The sequence below is a fragment of the Microtus oregoni genome, unplaced genomic scaffold (genome assembly GCF_018167655.1).
Source record: "Microtus oregoni isolate MIOR12 unplaced genomic scaffold, Mior012 000038F_ref0000394, whole genome shotgun sequence".
Classification (NCBI taxonomy): Eukaryota; Metazoa; Chordata; class Mammalia; order Rodentia; family Cricetidae; genus Microtus; species Microtus oregoni.
In genome coordinates this window covers 11,421,163-11,436,275 of record NW_024543097.1, presented here as the reverse complement: position 1 = coordinate 11,436,275, position 15,113 = coordinate 11,421,163, and the positions used below count along the sequence as shown (strand labels likewise).

The following is a 15,113-nucleotide window of genomic DNA, read 5'->3' as shown; positions in this document are numbered from 1 at the left end:
GGACCATTTTTCCCCCTGCCTGTTCCCAAAGTCACTTATGAGATAACCACTCTGAGGCTTATTATTATTTGCAATTGTCTTGCCAATGTCTTAGGCTTTTTATTGACTAGCTCTAACTATTAACCCATTTCTATTAATCTGTGCATTGCCATGAGGCTGTGGCTTACTTGTGCAGCATGTTACTCCAGCATGAGTTGTCATCAGTGTTTTTGATCTTGGCCATTCTTACATGTATAAGATGAAATCTCAGAGTTGTTTTGATTTACATTTTTTTAATGACTAAGGAATTGAACATATCCTTAAGTGTCTTTCAGCCATTTTAGATTCCTCTGTTGGGAGTTCTCTGTTTAGGTCTGTACTCCATTTTTTTTTATTGGATTATGTGATCTTTTGGTGTCCAATTTCTTGAGTTCTTTGTATATTTTGGAGATCAGACCTCTGTCTGATGTGGGGTTAGTGAAGATCTTTTCCCTTTTTCATTCTGTAGGCTGTCGTTTTGTCTTGTTGACCATGTTCTTTGCTTTACAGAATCTTTTCAGTTTCAGGAGGCCCCATTTATTAATTTCTCTCAGTGTCTGTGCTGCTGGGGTTATATTTAGGAAGTGGTCTCCAGTGCCAATGCATTCAAGTGTACTTCCCACTTTCTCTTCTATAAGGTTCAGTGTGGCTGACTTTATGTTGAGGTCTTTGATCCATTTGAACTTGAGTTTTGGGCATGGTGATAAATATGGGTCTATTTTCATTCTTCTACATGTTGATACCCAGTTATGCCAAGTACCACTTGTTAAATATGCTTTCTTTTTTCCATTTGATATTTTTTGATTCTTTATCAAAGATCAGGTGTTTGAAGATGATATCCGGGTCTTCTATCCAATTCCATTGGTCCTCCTGTCTGTTCTTATGCCGATACCAGGCTGTTTTCAGTACTGTAGCTCTGTAGTAGAGTTTGAAGTCAGGGATTGTGATGCCTCCAGAAGTTCTTTTATTGTACAGGATTTTTTGGCTATCCTGGGTTTTTTGCTTTTTCATATGAAGTTGAGTACCATTCTTTCGAGGTCTTTGAAAAATTTTGCTGGGATTTTGATGGGCATTCCGTTGTATCTGTAGATTGCTTTTGGTAAGATTGCCATTTTAATTCTGCCTACCCAAGAGCATGGGAGGTCTTTCCACTTTCTGGTGTCTTCTTCAATTTCTTTCTTCAAAGATTTAAAGTTCTTGTCATACAAGTCTTCCACTTGTTTGGTTAGAGTTACTCCAAGATATTTTATGCTATTTGTGGCTATTGTGAAGGGTATTGATTCTCTGGTTAAGACTGATGACTACCTTAATTGTCATCATAGAACCTTCATCCAGAAACTGATAGAAGCAGATGCAGAGATCCACTCCTGGCGTCCAGTCATAGAGAGGAAAGAGTGGTAATATGAACAAAGGGGCCAAGACTGTGATGGGGGAAACCCACAGAAACAGCTGGTTGGAGCAAGTGGGAGCTCATTGACTCTAGACTGCCAGTTGGAGAACCTGCATTAGACTGAACTAGGCCCTCTGAATGTGGATGACAGTTATGTGACTTGGGCAGTTTGTGGGGTCACTGGCACTGGAAACAGTATTTATCTCTAGTGCATGAACTGACTTTTTGGAGCCCATTCCCTAATGAGGGATACCTTGCTCAGCCTTGATATGGGGGGAGGGCCTTGGTCCTGCCTCAAGTGATGTGACAGACTTTGTTGACTCCCCATGGGAGACCTCACCCTCTCTGAGGAGTTGATGGGTGGTGGGCTGGGGAGAAGGTGGGAGGAAGAGGGAACTAGGATTGGTATGTAAAATAAGATTGTTTTAAAAATAAAAAAATTAAATCAAAAAACATCGAAAGAAAACTAAATTGTCCAGATGTAGAGAACAAGCTTCAAAAACGTGGTTTAGAAGAGCAGACCCCAGACTGTCTTAGCCACTCACAGCTTTTGTATTTTTCTAGTCATCTTTTCCGGGCCAGTGTTTACTGGGATTTAAAGATGGTTTAAATGGGTTTGTTCAACTCGGTCTCCAGCATGGTGAGTGAGATGGTAAAAGCCTTATGAGGAGGGGCTCGTGGGCGATATGATGATAGGTGTGCCGTATTTGGAAGGGATCAATGCTGGTTCCATGGAGTGATCAGTTCTCATGAGAGTACAGTGTTTCCCCTCCTGCTTCTCGGCCACGATGTCAGGCACCAGAGGCTGAATAGATGAGGTCATTCTTCTCTTTATTAAGTGTCCAGTGTCAGGTGTTCTAGGAGAGCAGCATAAGACAGACTAATGAAATGTTTCGTGTCCTCTTTTGGTTCATACCCATCATGCCAATTTTAGTGGAAGTTACTTAATATCATAACTTGTCATCTGAATAAGGTGGATACTATTTAGTTTTAAGGCTATCTAGTTACAGACCCAGAGAAGTCAGAGTGAATCCAAGTGAAAGGAGGAGGTACGCTGCAGAGGGATTTGACAGATAAACAGCTCTTAATGGCTTGGCTTTTCATGGGGATTTGTAAGCAGGGATAAGGATGCCTCTGGTATATTCTTAATGTAGGCTCTGAGTCTAATGCGGTAGTGTTCAAATGCCATTTCCTGAAATCAATATGCTCGCGTTCATAGCAGTTCTTCCTTCCTCCCACTTCCCGACCACCCTCCAAAGTAGCCCCCACTTCTCTGGCTTGATGGGATTGACCATAGTATAGGCATGTCTAAGTGCCTAAGCCTGACAAAGCAGGGGGTCTCAGCTCCTCCATATAGTTCAGGGACTAGCACATGAGCCAGCCAATCAAAGGACTGGGAGTTCTGTTGAGGTAATTAGCAAACGACGTTCACTTCGTATCTGTGAACACGAACCACAAAGCAGGCAATGATAAAATCAAGACGGATGGCAGACCTGAGACATGGAAAACCTCCCTGTCCTGATGGTGATCTTGGAATATCTGCATCCATCTGTGACAGCTGGTTCCCTTTGGATTTACAGTTTGGAAATCAGGGAGATGGCTGAGTGGCTCCTGCTTGTCAAGTCTGACGGACGGCCTGAGCTTCATCCCAGGGACCCAAGTGATGGAGAGAAAACTGACTCTTACAAGTTGTCCTCTGATCTCCCCACATCCACCATGGCACACACACCCTTATATGCACACGCATGTGCACAAAAGAGATAAAATGTAATGAAACTTTTTTAAAAGAATTTTCAATTTCAAGATTTGGTAAACTCTCTGAGTTTGCTGGACCATTTCTAAGGTGGTTTTGTGTTAAGGTCTGAATCTGAAATTGCTGCCCCCACACACACACTCATACAAACCCTCACTCTCTCACACTTACACACTCACACACACACTCGCTCTCTTCTCTCTCATACACCGCACACATTCATATTCACACATCACATCTCACTACCACATCCACTCTCTCACACACACTATCTCTGTGTCTGTCTCCTCTCTCTCTCTCTCTCTCTCTCTCTCTCTCTGTGTGTGTGTGTGTGTGTGTGTGTGTGTGTGTGTGTGTTAGAACATCTAGTCTTCAGCTGGGGGCGCTGTTCAGGAGTGGTAGAATCCCTGTGAGAGCGCCGCCTAACTAGAGGAAGGAGGCACTAGGCATGGACCTTGAGATACCATACCTGCTTCAGCTTCCATGTAGCCGTCTGCTGGTCAGCTGCCGCAATACAACCCGCTGGTTCTCCCTCCTGCTGCTATGGGCCGACCTTCTCCTGCCACCATGGCTTTCCTACTTTTCTGGGCTATATCCCCTGGAGCCATGAGACAGAAACACATCTTCGCTTCATTGATGGGTTTCTGTCAAGCATTTTTTTTTCACAGCACCCAGAAAAGTTAGTGAATACAGTTTCTGTCATCAGCAACCAAAGCATTGAGGACACCACCTATCTCAGCGTGCCCATGGTTCTTCACCTAGTTAATCCCCAGACAGAGCATTTGCTGACTTCCTCTCTGATCCTAGACCATAATATGAACCAGATCATGAGCTAGAGCACAGACCCTCTGGTAAAAGTCAACAAGAACATGCTTGACCTTGAGCCAAGGGTACTCACTTATTTGTTTCAGCCCCACCCCCCACCCCCCAGATTTGCTAGTTTCTAAGAGTTGCTTGTTGTCTTTAGATGTATCTAAACAGCGAGTGGTGGGGCCTCCGTTGTTGCTTATTACATATAATTTTCTTATATAAGTACGCAGAAAGATACTTCTCCCCAGAGACAGCCTGCATCCCAGCCTTCTGTTCATCTCTAACCACCTGCTTTTTTTTCTTTTTTTCTTTTTTTTTTTTTTTTGAGTCAGGACTTCATTATATATCCCAGGCTGATTTTGAACCCATTATGCAGCCCTCTAACCCAGGCTTAGAGCTAAAGATCTTGACTCAACCACTCCAGTGTTGGAATTACAGCCTGTACCAACATACGCAGCTTTGTCTCGGTGAATTGTAAAGTGCGAGCTCCTCTTCCACATCACCCCGTCCACAGAGGAAGGCCCCTGTATAGACAAACATCCACATCACCCCGTCCACAGAGGAGGCCCCTGTACAGACAAACGTCCACATCACCTCGTCCACAGAGGAAGGCCCCAGTACCAGCTTCAGAACTCTGGCCATATCCAAGTGGCAGGTAACCAGGCCTGCTCTGAAGAGAATTTGTCTGCTAGAATTCTATGTAAATGTGCCCGAGCAATGAGCCCAAGAGTTTTATCTCCATGACCTGCTGGGATGAAGGGAAAACGCTACTGACTGGAAATCAGGGAGCCCCTGCCTGACAGGCCACAATCTCCTGCAGACATCCATGAGCTTGTGTCTCCAGAAATCAAAGCCTCTCTCATAGACCCAGAGCCATTCCCGAGAGTGTTGGCATCAAAGGGAACAAGACAAAAGCTCCCATCAAAAGGATGCAGCTCCAGTCGGAACGACTCCACGGGGACAGTGTCTTTGCTCTGATCATCACTAGCCCACAGCAACCGGCCTGCTCCCACTGACACTCATCCCTTCTCCTTTTCCTTTGTCTCCATAGCCCGCTCCTCTCTCTCCCTCTAAAACTCTTGATCCAAGTGAGTTCTTTTCACCGGCTGGCTGCCAAGCATTTTAAAGACACCTCTGGATTTTTAGCCACTACATAAGACGTTTTACAGGACAGGTATCTGAAAAACTTAACTACCCAAGCAAGGTAGAGTGGGCTCAAGATGAACAGAACTTAGGTCCAGGTCAGGAAGCTACAGCTGCAAGGGCAGCAGTCAAGAGCAGGGTTTGCTGCTGGAGCAGCCCTGGCTTGCAGTGGCAGCACCAGGTCGGTGAGGCAGCAAGGCCTCAAGATTGAGACAAGAGCAGTCTGGGCTTCCCAGCAAGTCTGATGCTCAGCCTGGACTATGTAGTGAAACCATGCCTAAAAATTAAAGTGAAAAACAAGACATGAAATTGTACTTAATCAAACCCCATAACATTATCAGGCCCATCAATTCCTGAAAGTCAGACAAAAACAAACACATCTTAGCCTACCAAGGAAACTTGAGGATCACCCCCCCCCCTTAAAAAATACATATTGGTGTATGAGAGAGAGAGACAGAGACAGACAGAGAATGTGTCGGGGCGTGTCACACACGCACACATATGTACCATGGCTCACATTTGTTGGTCAACTTCTAAAATTCCAAAGTTCTCACCTCCCTCTGTAGATTCCAGGGATCAAACTCAGGCTATCAGGTTTGTACATCCCATGCTTTACCCACTGAGCCTTCTTTCTAGCCCAAACGACCTTCAGTAAATCTCTCTTCTTGCCGAGAAGGGCCCTGACTGTGGTTTCTATGCGTGATGAGTGGTAGCCCTTGCTTGGCACCAGCTCCTGAGGGAGAGAGCTTGGCATGGGTTGGGCAGCCCAGTCACCAGGAAGCAGCCCTGTTGCTCCAAGCACCAAACTCGAGCTCATGCTAATGAAGGAATCGGTAGGCACTGGACCCAGCCATGCCCTAGCCTTTTGTATGGAACTTGGGCAACAGAGGCTCTCCAATGCCATGTATCCTTACTTCCTAGTGGTGAAATTCTAAACCGAGGAGCTGAGAATGAAGAAAATGCCGCTGAAAAAGTGACCAGTTCCAGCTGTGTTAGTCAATTTCTGGTGTGAGAAGAATACCTGAGACAATCACCTTACAGAGGAAAGTTTGGTAGCTGGGGAGCCGCTTGAACCCCATGGAGCTACGAACCATGCTGCTCTTGCAGAGGACCCAAGTTTGGTTCCAGCACCCATGTGGTGGCTCACAACCATCCCTAACTCAAGTTCCAGGAGAAAGGATACCCCATTCTGAACTCCATGGGCACCAGACACTCACATGCTACACACTCATACATGCAGCCAAAACAGTCATACAATAAAATAAATCTTAATATATAAAAAGGAAGGTTTATTTTGGCTCACAAATTCAGAAGATTTTGTCCATAGGTCTCTTGTCGCACTGCTTTGGGGACCGTGGTGACGCAGGAACTTAGGGCAGAGTCTTCTGCTCCGTTCATGGCAACCAGGAAGTGAAAAGAGGAAGATGACAACGAAGTAGGGTCCCTTTACTCCCTACAGTGTCACATCCCCCAGCAACCTAAATTCCTCCACAAGTCCCCATATCCTAAAGGTTCTGCCTCCTCCCAACAGCAGGAAGCTGGGGACCAATGCCTCACCAGATGGGCCTTTGGAGGACACCCCAAACCCAAAATGCAGCTCAAAATAGGGTTATGAGTTTCTGGAAAGGTGAGGGAGGTTACATAAAACTGGTCCTGTTCCAGGGACCAGTTCCTCTAAGGGCAGGACGTGTGGGTAGGAATCTGAGGGTACACAGGGAAGGGCCTTGCAGAGGGCTATTGTAGGGTGATCTTCCTCTAGACAATGGGAAAAGATTTTTTTTGTTTGTTTGTTTGAAGGTTTCTCTGTGTAGCCATGGCTGTCCTGGAACCCATTCTTGTAGACCAGGCTGGCCTGGAACTCAGAGATCTGCCTCTGCCTCCCAGTTGCTGAGACTAAAGGCTGCATTGCCAATGCCTGGCTGGGAAGAGGGTCTTTGTCCCAGCCTACAACTACTGAATTGGAATTTTTGAGTCCAGAGACCCACACCTGTGTGGTTTTCATAACCACACATTTGTGAGTCCTGATTGAATGTAATTCCTAAGCTGCCTTTTGTGTGTTCACCCTTTCATGGGAAGGGCAGGAAAGAATTCAACAGACCTGCATGCCCATCAAGTAAACCGGAAGAGGTGCCCTGAGCTCTAGGATACTAAGCCCAGTGACTAACCCAGGGACTCCCATGCCTCTCTTGAGTGGAAGAAAGGATGGTGAAATGTCCCAGTCAATTCGGCATCATCCAAGGCCTTTGAGCATCATGCCTATGCTTCAAGACCTTGGGAAGCTAGAGACTTCTCTAGTACGCCCTTCTCCCTGACCTTTGAACAAGCCCCATCTTGACTTGTGGAGTTGATTCCTTGATGGCCTGAGGTGAGTTTCTTAGGCAGTACCCCCCGTCTGAAGCAAAACACCATCAGCATGAGTGGTGGAGTCGAAGTGTAGGTAGGGGCAGAGAGGTGGGAGATCTACGCCTTACATTTCTTTTTAAAGATTTTTTTTATATGAAAGTTTTTTTAATCATTTTACATATCAACCACAGTTTCCTCTCCCTCCCCTCCTCCCGTTTCCCCCAGCTTCTCCCCACCCACTGCCCCCTCCACTCCTCAGAAAGGTTAAGGTTTCCCATGGAAAATCAACATCACTTGAGGCAGGACCAAGTCCCCCCCCCCCCGCACCCTGTCCCATATCTAGATTGAGCAAGGTATCCCTTCATAGGGAATGGGCTTCAAAAAGTCAGTTCATGTACTAGGGATAAATTTTAGTCCCGTTGCCAGTGACCCCACAAACTACCCAAGTTAGATAACTGTCACCCACATTCAGAGGACCTCGTTTGGTCCTATGCAGGTTCCCCAGCTGTCAGTCCAGAGTCAGTGAGCTCTCACTAGCTCAGGTCAGCTGTCTCTGTACTCAACTTCTTATGGAAAAATGAATACCCAGGATAGCTAAAGCAATCCTGCACAAAAAAGGAACCTCTGGAGGCATCAGCATTCCTGACTTCAAGCTCTACGATAGGGCTGTAGTAACAAAAACAGCTTGGTATTGGCATAAAAACAGACATGAGGATCAATGGAATCAAGTTGAAGTCCCTGACATTAATCCACACTCCTATGAACACCTGATTTTGGACAAAAAAAGTAAAAATTGTACACTGGAAAAAAAAGACTCTTCAACAAATGGTTCTGGCATAACTGGATGTCGACGTGTAGAAGAATACAAATAGACCCATATCTATGCCCATGCACAAAACTCTAGTCCAAATGGATCAAAGACTCAACATAAATCCAATTACAATGAACCTGATAGAAGAGAAAGTGGGAGGAAGCCTTGAATGCACTGGCACAGGAGACCACTTCCTAAATATAACACCAATAGTACAGACACTGAGAACAACAATCAATAAATGGGACCTCCTGAAACTGAGAAGCCTCTGTAATACAAAGGACAGGGTAAATAAGACAAGACAGCAGCCTACAGAATGGGAAAAGATCTTCACCAGCTCCACATCTGACAAAGGACTGATCTCCAAGCTATATAAATAACCCAAGAAACTAGACAGCAAAATACCAAATAATCCAATTACACCTTCCATTTCTAAGACATGAATCCCAGCAGAATCTTTAGGCCCAACCTGAGCCTCATCTAATTCATCTGTTGAAGTCTCTACGTCCTGTGTGTCAGGATATGGCTTCAGCGGCACAGGATCTCTAAAGAGGCAATTAAGATCAACTGAGACTGTTGGGGTGGATGCTAATCTCGGTCCTCATCTGTGTGGAGTTGCTACAGTTGCTACACCTAAGGAGACCAGCAATGCATGGTTGCAAAGGGGATGACAATGTGACGCTAAGGAGAGGAGGTCATTTCAGAAACGAAGTCTTTGGACACTTTGATGTCAGACTTCTAGGCTCTAAAATTGTGAGGAACTAATATCTGGCGCTCCAGGCCACCCACTAGTCTAGGCAGACAGATGAGCCAAAGTTTGCGACCTTGTCTGAGTTTCACTGTATCTGTGACCAGAAGGCTTGTCGCGATCCTGACTCTAGCAGCACGAGGTGACTGTTCAACATCTTGTTTATAGAACGCAGTGCATTCCCTGCTAATGGAAAATTCTCACATGTGTTAGAACTTGTCCTTGCATTCGCTGGGACTGGCTGAGTACCCATTGCTTGCTTGTAGAAGAGACTATCCATCTAGTTTGTAGGAGTAGTGCTATTGTCTGCTCATTTTGGCAATTGTTCCTTATGATTTTTTGCTTTCAGTTAATTTTTTTGTTATTTTACCATGGAGAATTTAGGTTTGTGTATGTTCAAACTCTTTTTCTTTTCTGACCTCTCTGGTTAAAAAGCTGCTCGTGCCACCACAAGTCAGATGGTTCACAGGGGTTTCTCCCATTTTTTGATTCCATAATTTAGTTATATCCCTTAATCTGACCTATATTTTGATGGTATGCTAGTGGAATATAGACTAATTTTCCTCTTCAAATAATAAACTTTTACTCTACAATATTCTGGGGGAGGGGAGGGTAATCCACTCAACAGTCCATTAAGTAGACACGCTTCCTTTTCTAGGTTACTGCATGCCAGGATCTATTGGTTGTTCTCTTTCATTGTTATTTTTCCCCACCATTAATGCCATTGTCTTGTAATTGCTATACCAATTACATATTTAGCTACCTAACAGGGTAAGTCTTCCTTCTGACATTGCATTTAAGACTCTCCTATGTCCATTCCACCCAGGGAATTTTAAAGTAATTTGTTATATTCTCCAAAACAAACCATTGAGTCCCCAGTTAAAGTCACATTGTCTATTGTGTCTCTCTAATGAGAAAAACAATGCCACTTTACTCAAACCTATTTATTAAACACCTCTCAGACTAAAGATTGGCATTTTAAACTGTTACTATTGTGAATGATGCCCATTTCCATATGGATTTTTAATTATTAAATCACATGAAAGCTATTGATTCGGGAATACTATTCTAAGCAGTGCCACTTTGGGGAGTTTTCTTATTGATCCTAACAGGAACGCCTTCCCCTTCCTTCCTTCCCTCCTTCCCTCCTTCTCTCCTTCCTTTCTTCCTTTCTTCCTTCCTCCCTCCCTCCCTCCCTCCCTCCCTCCCTTCCTTCCTTCCTCCTTTTCTTTCTTTGTATTTTATTGCATTTTTTTGAAACACAGTCTCACTATGTAGTCCTGGGTAGCCTGGAACTCACTATGTAGGCCAGGCTAGCCTCAAATTCACAGGTCCACCTGCCTCTTCCTCTGAGTGGGATTAAAGATGTGTGTTGCCGAGACTAACTTTCCATTATTTTACAAGGCTGTAGTTAGGTTATTACCATGTATAGCCAATATGATTATGTGGAAGCCTCATCATAAATGCCTCCATTAGAGGTTAAAAACTATTTCTTCACTTGTTTGGTTTAGGTTTATGCCTCGTTGTTTCCCAGCAAGCACAGATTGTGGCTCTCTGGAAAAGCACGTGACTTTGATAGGCTGCTATTCGATTGTCATGGATGGCACTAAACGTGGGAAATCTGACAGGCATCAATCAGAAGCATAGCTTTTATTCTTGGTTCAAACCAGATCATCAGACCATTAGGGAACCACACCACGACTTTGCAGTGTCCTGGCCCTATAGATTTCTCCTTCTTATCTTGATTTCCATTAAGATATTCTTAGACCACCTGTGCAGCCTATGGTCACACTTGTTTGTCAAGGGTATTTTTAAGGTATGTTCTGTGATAACACAGCAACTTTGTAGACTTTTTACTGCCACACCACACAAAGCCTGTTTATTTATTGCCTGTTTAATGGCATCTGGGGATTGACTTTCCCTTTTCTCTCCCACTGCCGAAGACACTCTTAGAACAAAACTTGCTGCTCAACCAGAGCCATTATCTGGACCCTCAGAGCTGACACAGTATTCCCTTCGTGGTTCTACCTCCTCCTCCCTGGTCTGCATCTCACCACTAATACTTTTTGTAGGTCATTCTGAATCACTTTGGGAAAGAAGGCCAAGTGTATGGGGCCTTTTCTTTGCTGCTGTCACGTGGCTGTCACTGTTGCAAAGGAGCATGTGACAGGTGTCTCTAAGGAGGGTCGATGGTGCCCAGTGGGAGGTGGTAGGGGCCGCCCTACTCTGACTTACCAGGGAGCTTGCAACACAAGGGTCTGGGACAAGGGCAGCAGGTGCATGTTGTGGGAGGTCCTTCCGCTCCTCCAGATAATAGCCGCTGAGATACTAACCCATTGGGGCGTGGTCTCTCTCTTTAAAAAAGCAGAGTCTTCCCTCCTCACTCTCTCTTACTTCCTGCTCCGCTTCCGGCGACTAGACTCCTTCCTGATTGCGCAGAGGGCTGTTGTCTGGGACAGTGATCTGTAAGTTTTTTCCCCTTTAAATAAATACCACCTTATTAATCATAATTCCAAACTGCTGTGGGATTGTTTGTGACTTATGCCTTCAGGTGCATGTCCTTCTGCTATGAGGAGATCTACAGTCAGCCCCCAAAACGAGTCTCACTCCTTTGGATTGTGGCATTTTTAAAAAGGAATGATTTTTTAAATGTTTTTCATTTTTTTTTAAAAAAATGTTTGCTAATACTTCATATTTTAGAAATACTTTGAATCAAAAGAAAACAGAATGGTGGTTGCCGGAGTGGCATAGGAGAAAATAGGAGTTGTTCAACAGTGCAAAGACTTGTTTATATGAGCTTAAGTTCTAGAATTCTGCTATACAGTCCAGCACCTCAAGCTAGGAATACAGCATTGGCCACTTAGAATTCCCTGAGGGTAGACCTCATGGCAAGGGTTCTTGTTACAACAATAACATAAGCAACAACCATAATTAGAGCAAAGGGACACAAAGTAACTTCTAGAATGTTATGGGCGTCACACGTGAGTGGAGCTGGCCAAACCCATCTAGTCTCCTTAGGTAGGGCCAGCTCTGTATATCAACTAAACCTTCACAGACTGCTTAAAAGATAACAAGAGCTCTGAACCAAGTTACCACCCAGTCCATACCTGGGTCTTTGGTCTTTGAGACACCTGAAAACAGGAATCAGGAACCCAGTTACCAGGAGACAATGCAAGTCCTTTTCCATCAAAGCAGTGATGTCATAATGGCATCAGTGATTGCTCAGGCTTAAGCCTCTCAGGAGCCTGGTTTAGAGTTCTTGGATTTTGTGAACAAAGATTAGGAAAATGATCTCTACAAACCGGAAACAGCCTTGGTGTATGGATCTCTGTAGCCTTCCTAATACAAAAGAATAGCAAAGACATGACTCACTCCAACCCTGTGTTTCCAGAAGTTTCTTATCAAAATCCACAAAGACATGTGAGCACCAGAAAATACATGGGACAAGAACTTTCCACTGCACTTCAGGTGTGTAATTCTATTGCATTTCCAGGGTTGCAGCAAATACCCAAGGAGCAAGACTTTCAAATATGAATTTTTTAAAAAAAAAAAGTGCAAAGTAAGATAGCAGGACTTTCTGATTCCATCCAAGGAATCTCTAATTTCACCCTTTTTACCAAAAACAAAAAAACAAACAAACAAAAACAAAAAACCCACCATGGCCACTGCTTGCTTTGATTCTTTCCAATCAAAAAGGTGGCCTCCATGTTTCTGACATTCCAGCAGAGCCTTTTGGGAGAACACATTTGTCTTATGTGATCGTTCTTTGCAAGTTAAAAAGAAATCAGCTATTAACTCATTTGTGATGCGCTCAGAATATCTGATTACTTTAATTCTTCAATGTTTGCATCCAGTTTTTCCCTGAGGGCGCCGGAAAATTCAGCCACCTTTTCTTCTTTTTTGTAAAACTGGAAAGTTGGGAGGGTAAAGACATCCCGGTCTTGTACCAGTTCTACGCAGTCATCAGCATCTACTTCCAGGAACACCACGTCCTCATGTTTCAAAGACAGGAAATGGAAATACGGCCTGATGGCTCTGCAAGGCCCACACCAAGAGGCTGAGAAGTCCACTGCCACCAGCTTCTCCCCGGCCTCTTTAAGCACCTCATCAAAGTCCTCCTTGCCAATGATATTTCTCACCATGTCTTCCTCCGGAAGTTCTATTTCTGATTCCAAGTGTGAGATGTTGCTTTCATCGGGTGGCCTTGTATCTTCTAAGGACTTGATAATGTAGTCTTCCTGGGATGTGATGGTGTCTTCTGGGGACTTGGTGATTTCTCCCTCCTTGAACTGGATGCTGTCCTGTGAGGACCTGGGGATGTCACTCGCTTTGAACAGGATTTTGTCCTGTGAGGATTGGGGGATGTCTCTCTCCTTGGGTGAGATGCTGTCTTTTAAAGGCTTGTGGATTTTATCATCTTTGGGTAGGATAGTGTCCTGTGAGGATTTGGGGATGTCTCTCTCCTTGAACAGGATGGTATCTTGTGAAGATTTGGGGATGTCTCTCTCCTTAGGTGAAATGCTGTCTTTTAAGGGCTTGTGGATTTTAACATCTTTGGATAGGATGGTGTCCTGTGAGGATTTGGGGATGTCTCTCTCCTTGAACAGGATGGTGTCCTGTGAGGATTTGGAGATGTCTCTCTCCTTGAAGAGGATGGTGTCCTGTGAGGATTTGGGGATGTCTCTCTCCTTAGGTGAAATGCTGTCTTTTAAGGGCTTGTGGATTTTAACATCTTTGGATATGATGGTGTCCTGTGAGGACTTGGGGATGTCTCTCTCCTTGGGTGAGATGCTGTCTTTTAAGGGCTTGTGGATTTTAACATCTTTGGATAGGATGGTGTCCTGTGAGGATTTGGGGATGTCTCTCTCCTTGAACAGGATGGTGTCCTGTGAGGATTTGGAGATGTCTCTCTCCTTGAAGAGGATGGTGTCCTGTGAGGATTTGGGGATGTCTCTCTCCTTGGGTGAGATGCTGTCTTTTAAGGGTTTGTGGATTTTACCATCTTTGGACAAGATTGTGTCCTGTGAGGACTTGGGGATGTTACCCTCCTTGGATTGGATATTGTCCTCTGATGACTTGGGCATGCTGGCCTCCTTGTGATGGCTGCTGCTTGCTTCAGGCTTGAGGGTGGTCCCCTGTTTAGGCTGGGTGGTTTTTGCCAAGGATTTGGTCATGTTGCTCTGCTTGGTCTGCATGGAGTGGCCTGAAGTCTGAGAGATATTTTCCTGTTTTGGATTATTAGCTTTGGCTGAGGGCTTCGAGGCATCGCCCTCTTTCAGCTGGGTAGTTTTTGCTGAGGGCTTGGGGCTAACTCCACGTGTAGGATGGATGGTACTTTCTGAGAACTTGGGGGTGTCACTAACCTGCTGTGAGATCTCAGACTCCTCTGTGAACACATGGGGTGTGTTGCTGACCTTGGGAACAATGGCCTTCTCTCTGGCCCGGGCTGTGTCCAAGAACCCTGGGACCAGAAGAGCCTCATTTTGGGATAGAACCTGTAATGGATTTTCTAAACAAAAAATAAATAAAATAGAGATGCAGTAGAAGAAAGAAAAGACTGACTATCTATACCAAGGGAGACTTATTCTTAGAGATAAGAATGAACCTGATGACTAATACGGAAATCTGAGTAACTTCACTCATCAGAGAGCCAGGCATCCATGGGGGTTACATGGGTCTCTTCTGTGCATTCCTTGCTTTGCCGTCTACTTTCCTTTCTCGGTTTAACCCAGCCTCCTGCTCCCCAAACCATAGACCCCCTAAGGCAACCCTCTTCCTTTCCTTCTTACCATTGGTGTCATTCCCGCCCATTCTTCCTTGATTGCCTAATTTCAAGGATGGCCCTCCAGGGGTTCTTGCTTGAACACTGCTCTTGTCCAACTTCTTGTCTTGATTCATTCTTTTGCAAGGGCGGGAGAGGGAAGTCTTTCTTAGATTCTTCTCCTATAGCCAAACTAAGGACAAAATGTATGTGCTAACAACTTAAAACTCAGGCAGCCCTCCACAGCGGATGTTCCCAGCCAGTACTCCAATAGTGGCAGGTGATAGTTTCATGGTGGCCTCCGTGCTGGCCGTCACGCTGTGTGTGGCTGCAAGT

The 15,113-nt window shown here is 44.8% G+C and overlaps 1 protein-coding gene across 1 annotated transcript; it reads right to left on the bottom strand.

The window, feature by feature from the left end:
- Positions 1 to 12,840: 12,840 nt before the first annotated feature.
- On the bottom strand, positions 12,841 to 14,827 carry Txndc2 (thioredoxin domain containing 2). Its single transcript, XM_041631751.1, has 2 exons — positions 14,806 to 14,827; positions 12,841 to 14,525 (listed from the first exon to the last, which is right to left on the bottom strand). Exons 1-2 carry the CDS (start codon positions 14,825 to 14,827, stop codon positions 12,841 to 12,843), a joined length of 1,707 nt encoding a protein of 568 aa, XP_041487685.1.
- Between the last annotated feature and the right edge of the window lie 286 nt (positions 14,828 to 15,113).

What these genes read in the sequence shown, in the direction of transcription:
- Txndc2 (XM_041631751.1), bottom strand. Translation starts at nt 14,827, where the DNA reads ATGGGCGGGAATGACACCAATG. An exon ending in GGGCGGGAATGACACCAATG is followed by an intron (nt 14,526 to 14,805) that starts GTAAGAAGGAAA and finishes TTTTTTGTTTAG; the next exon opens with AAAATCCATTACAGGTTCTA.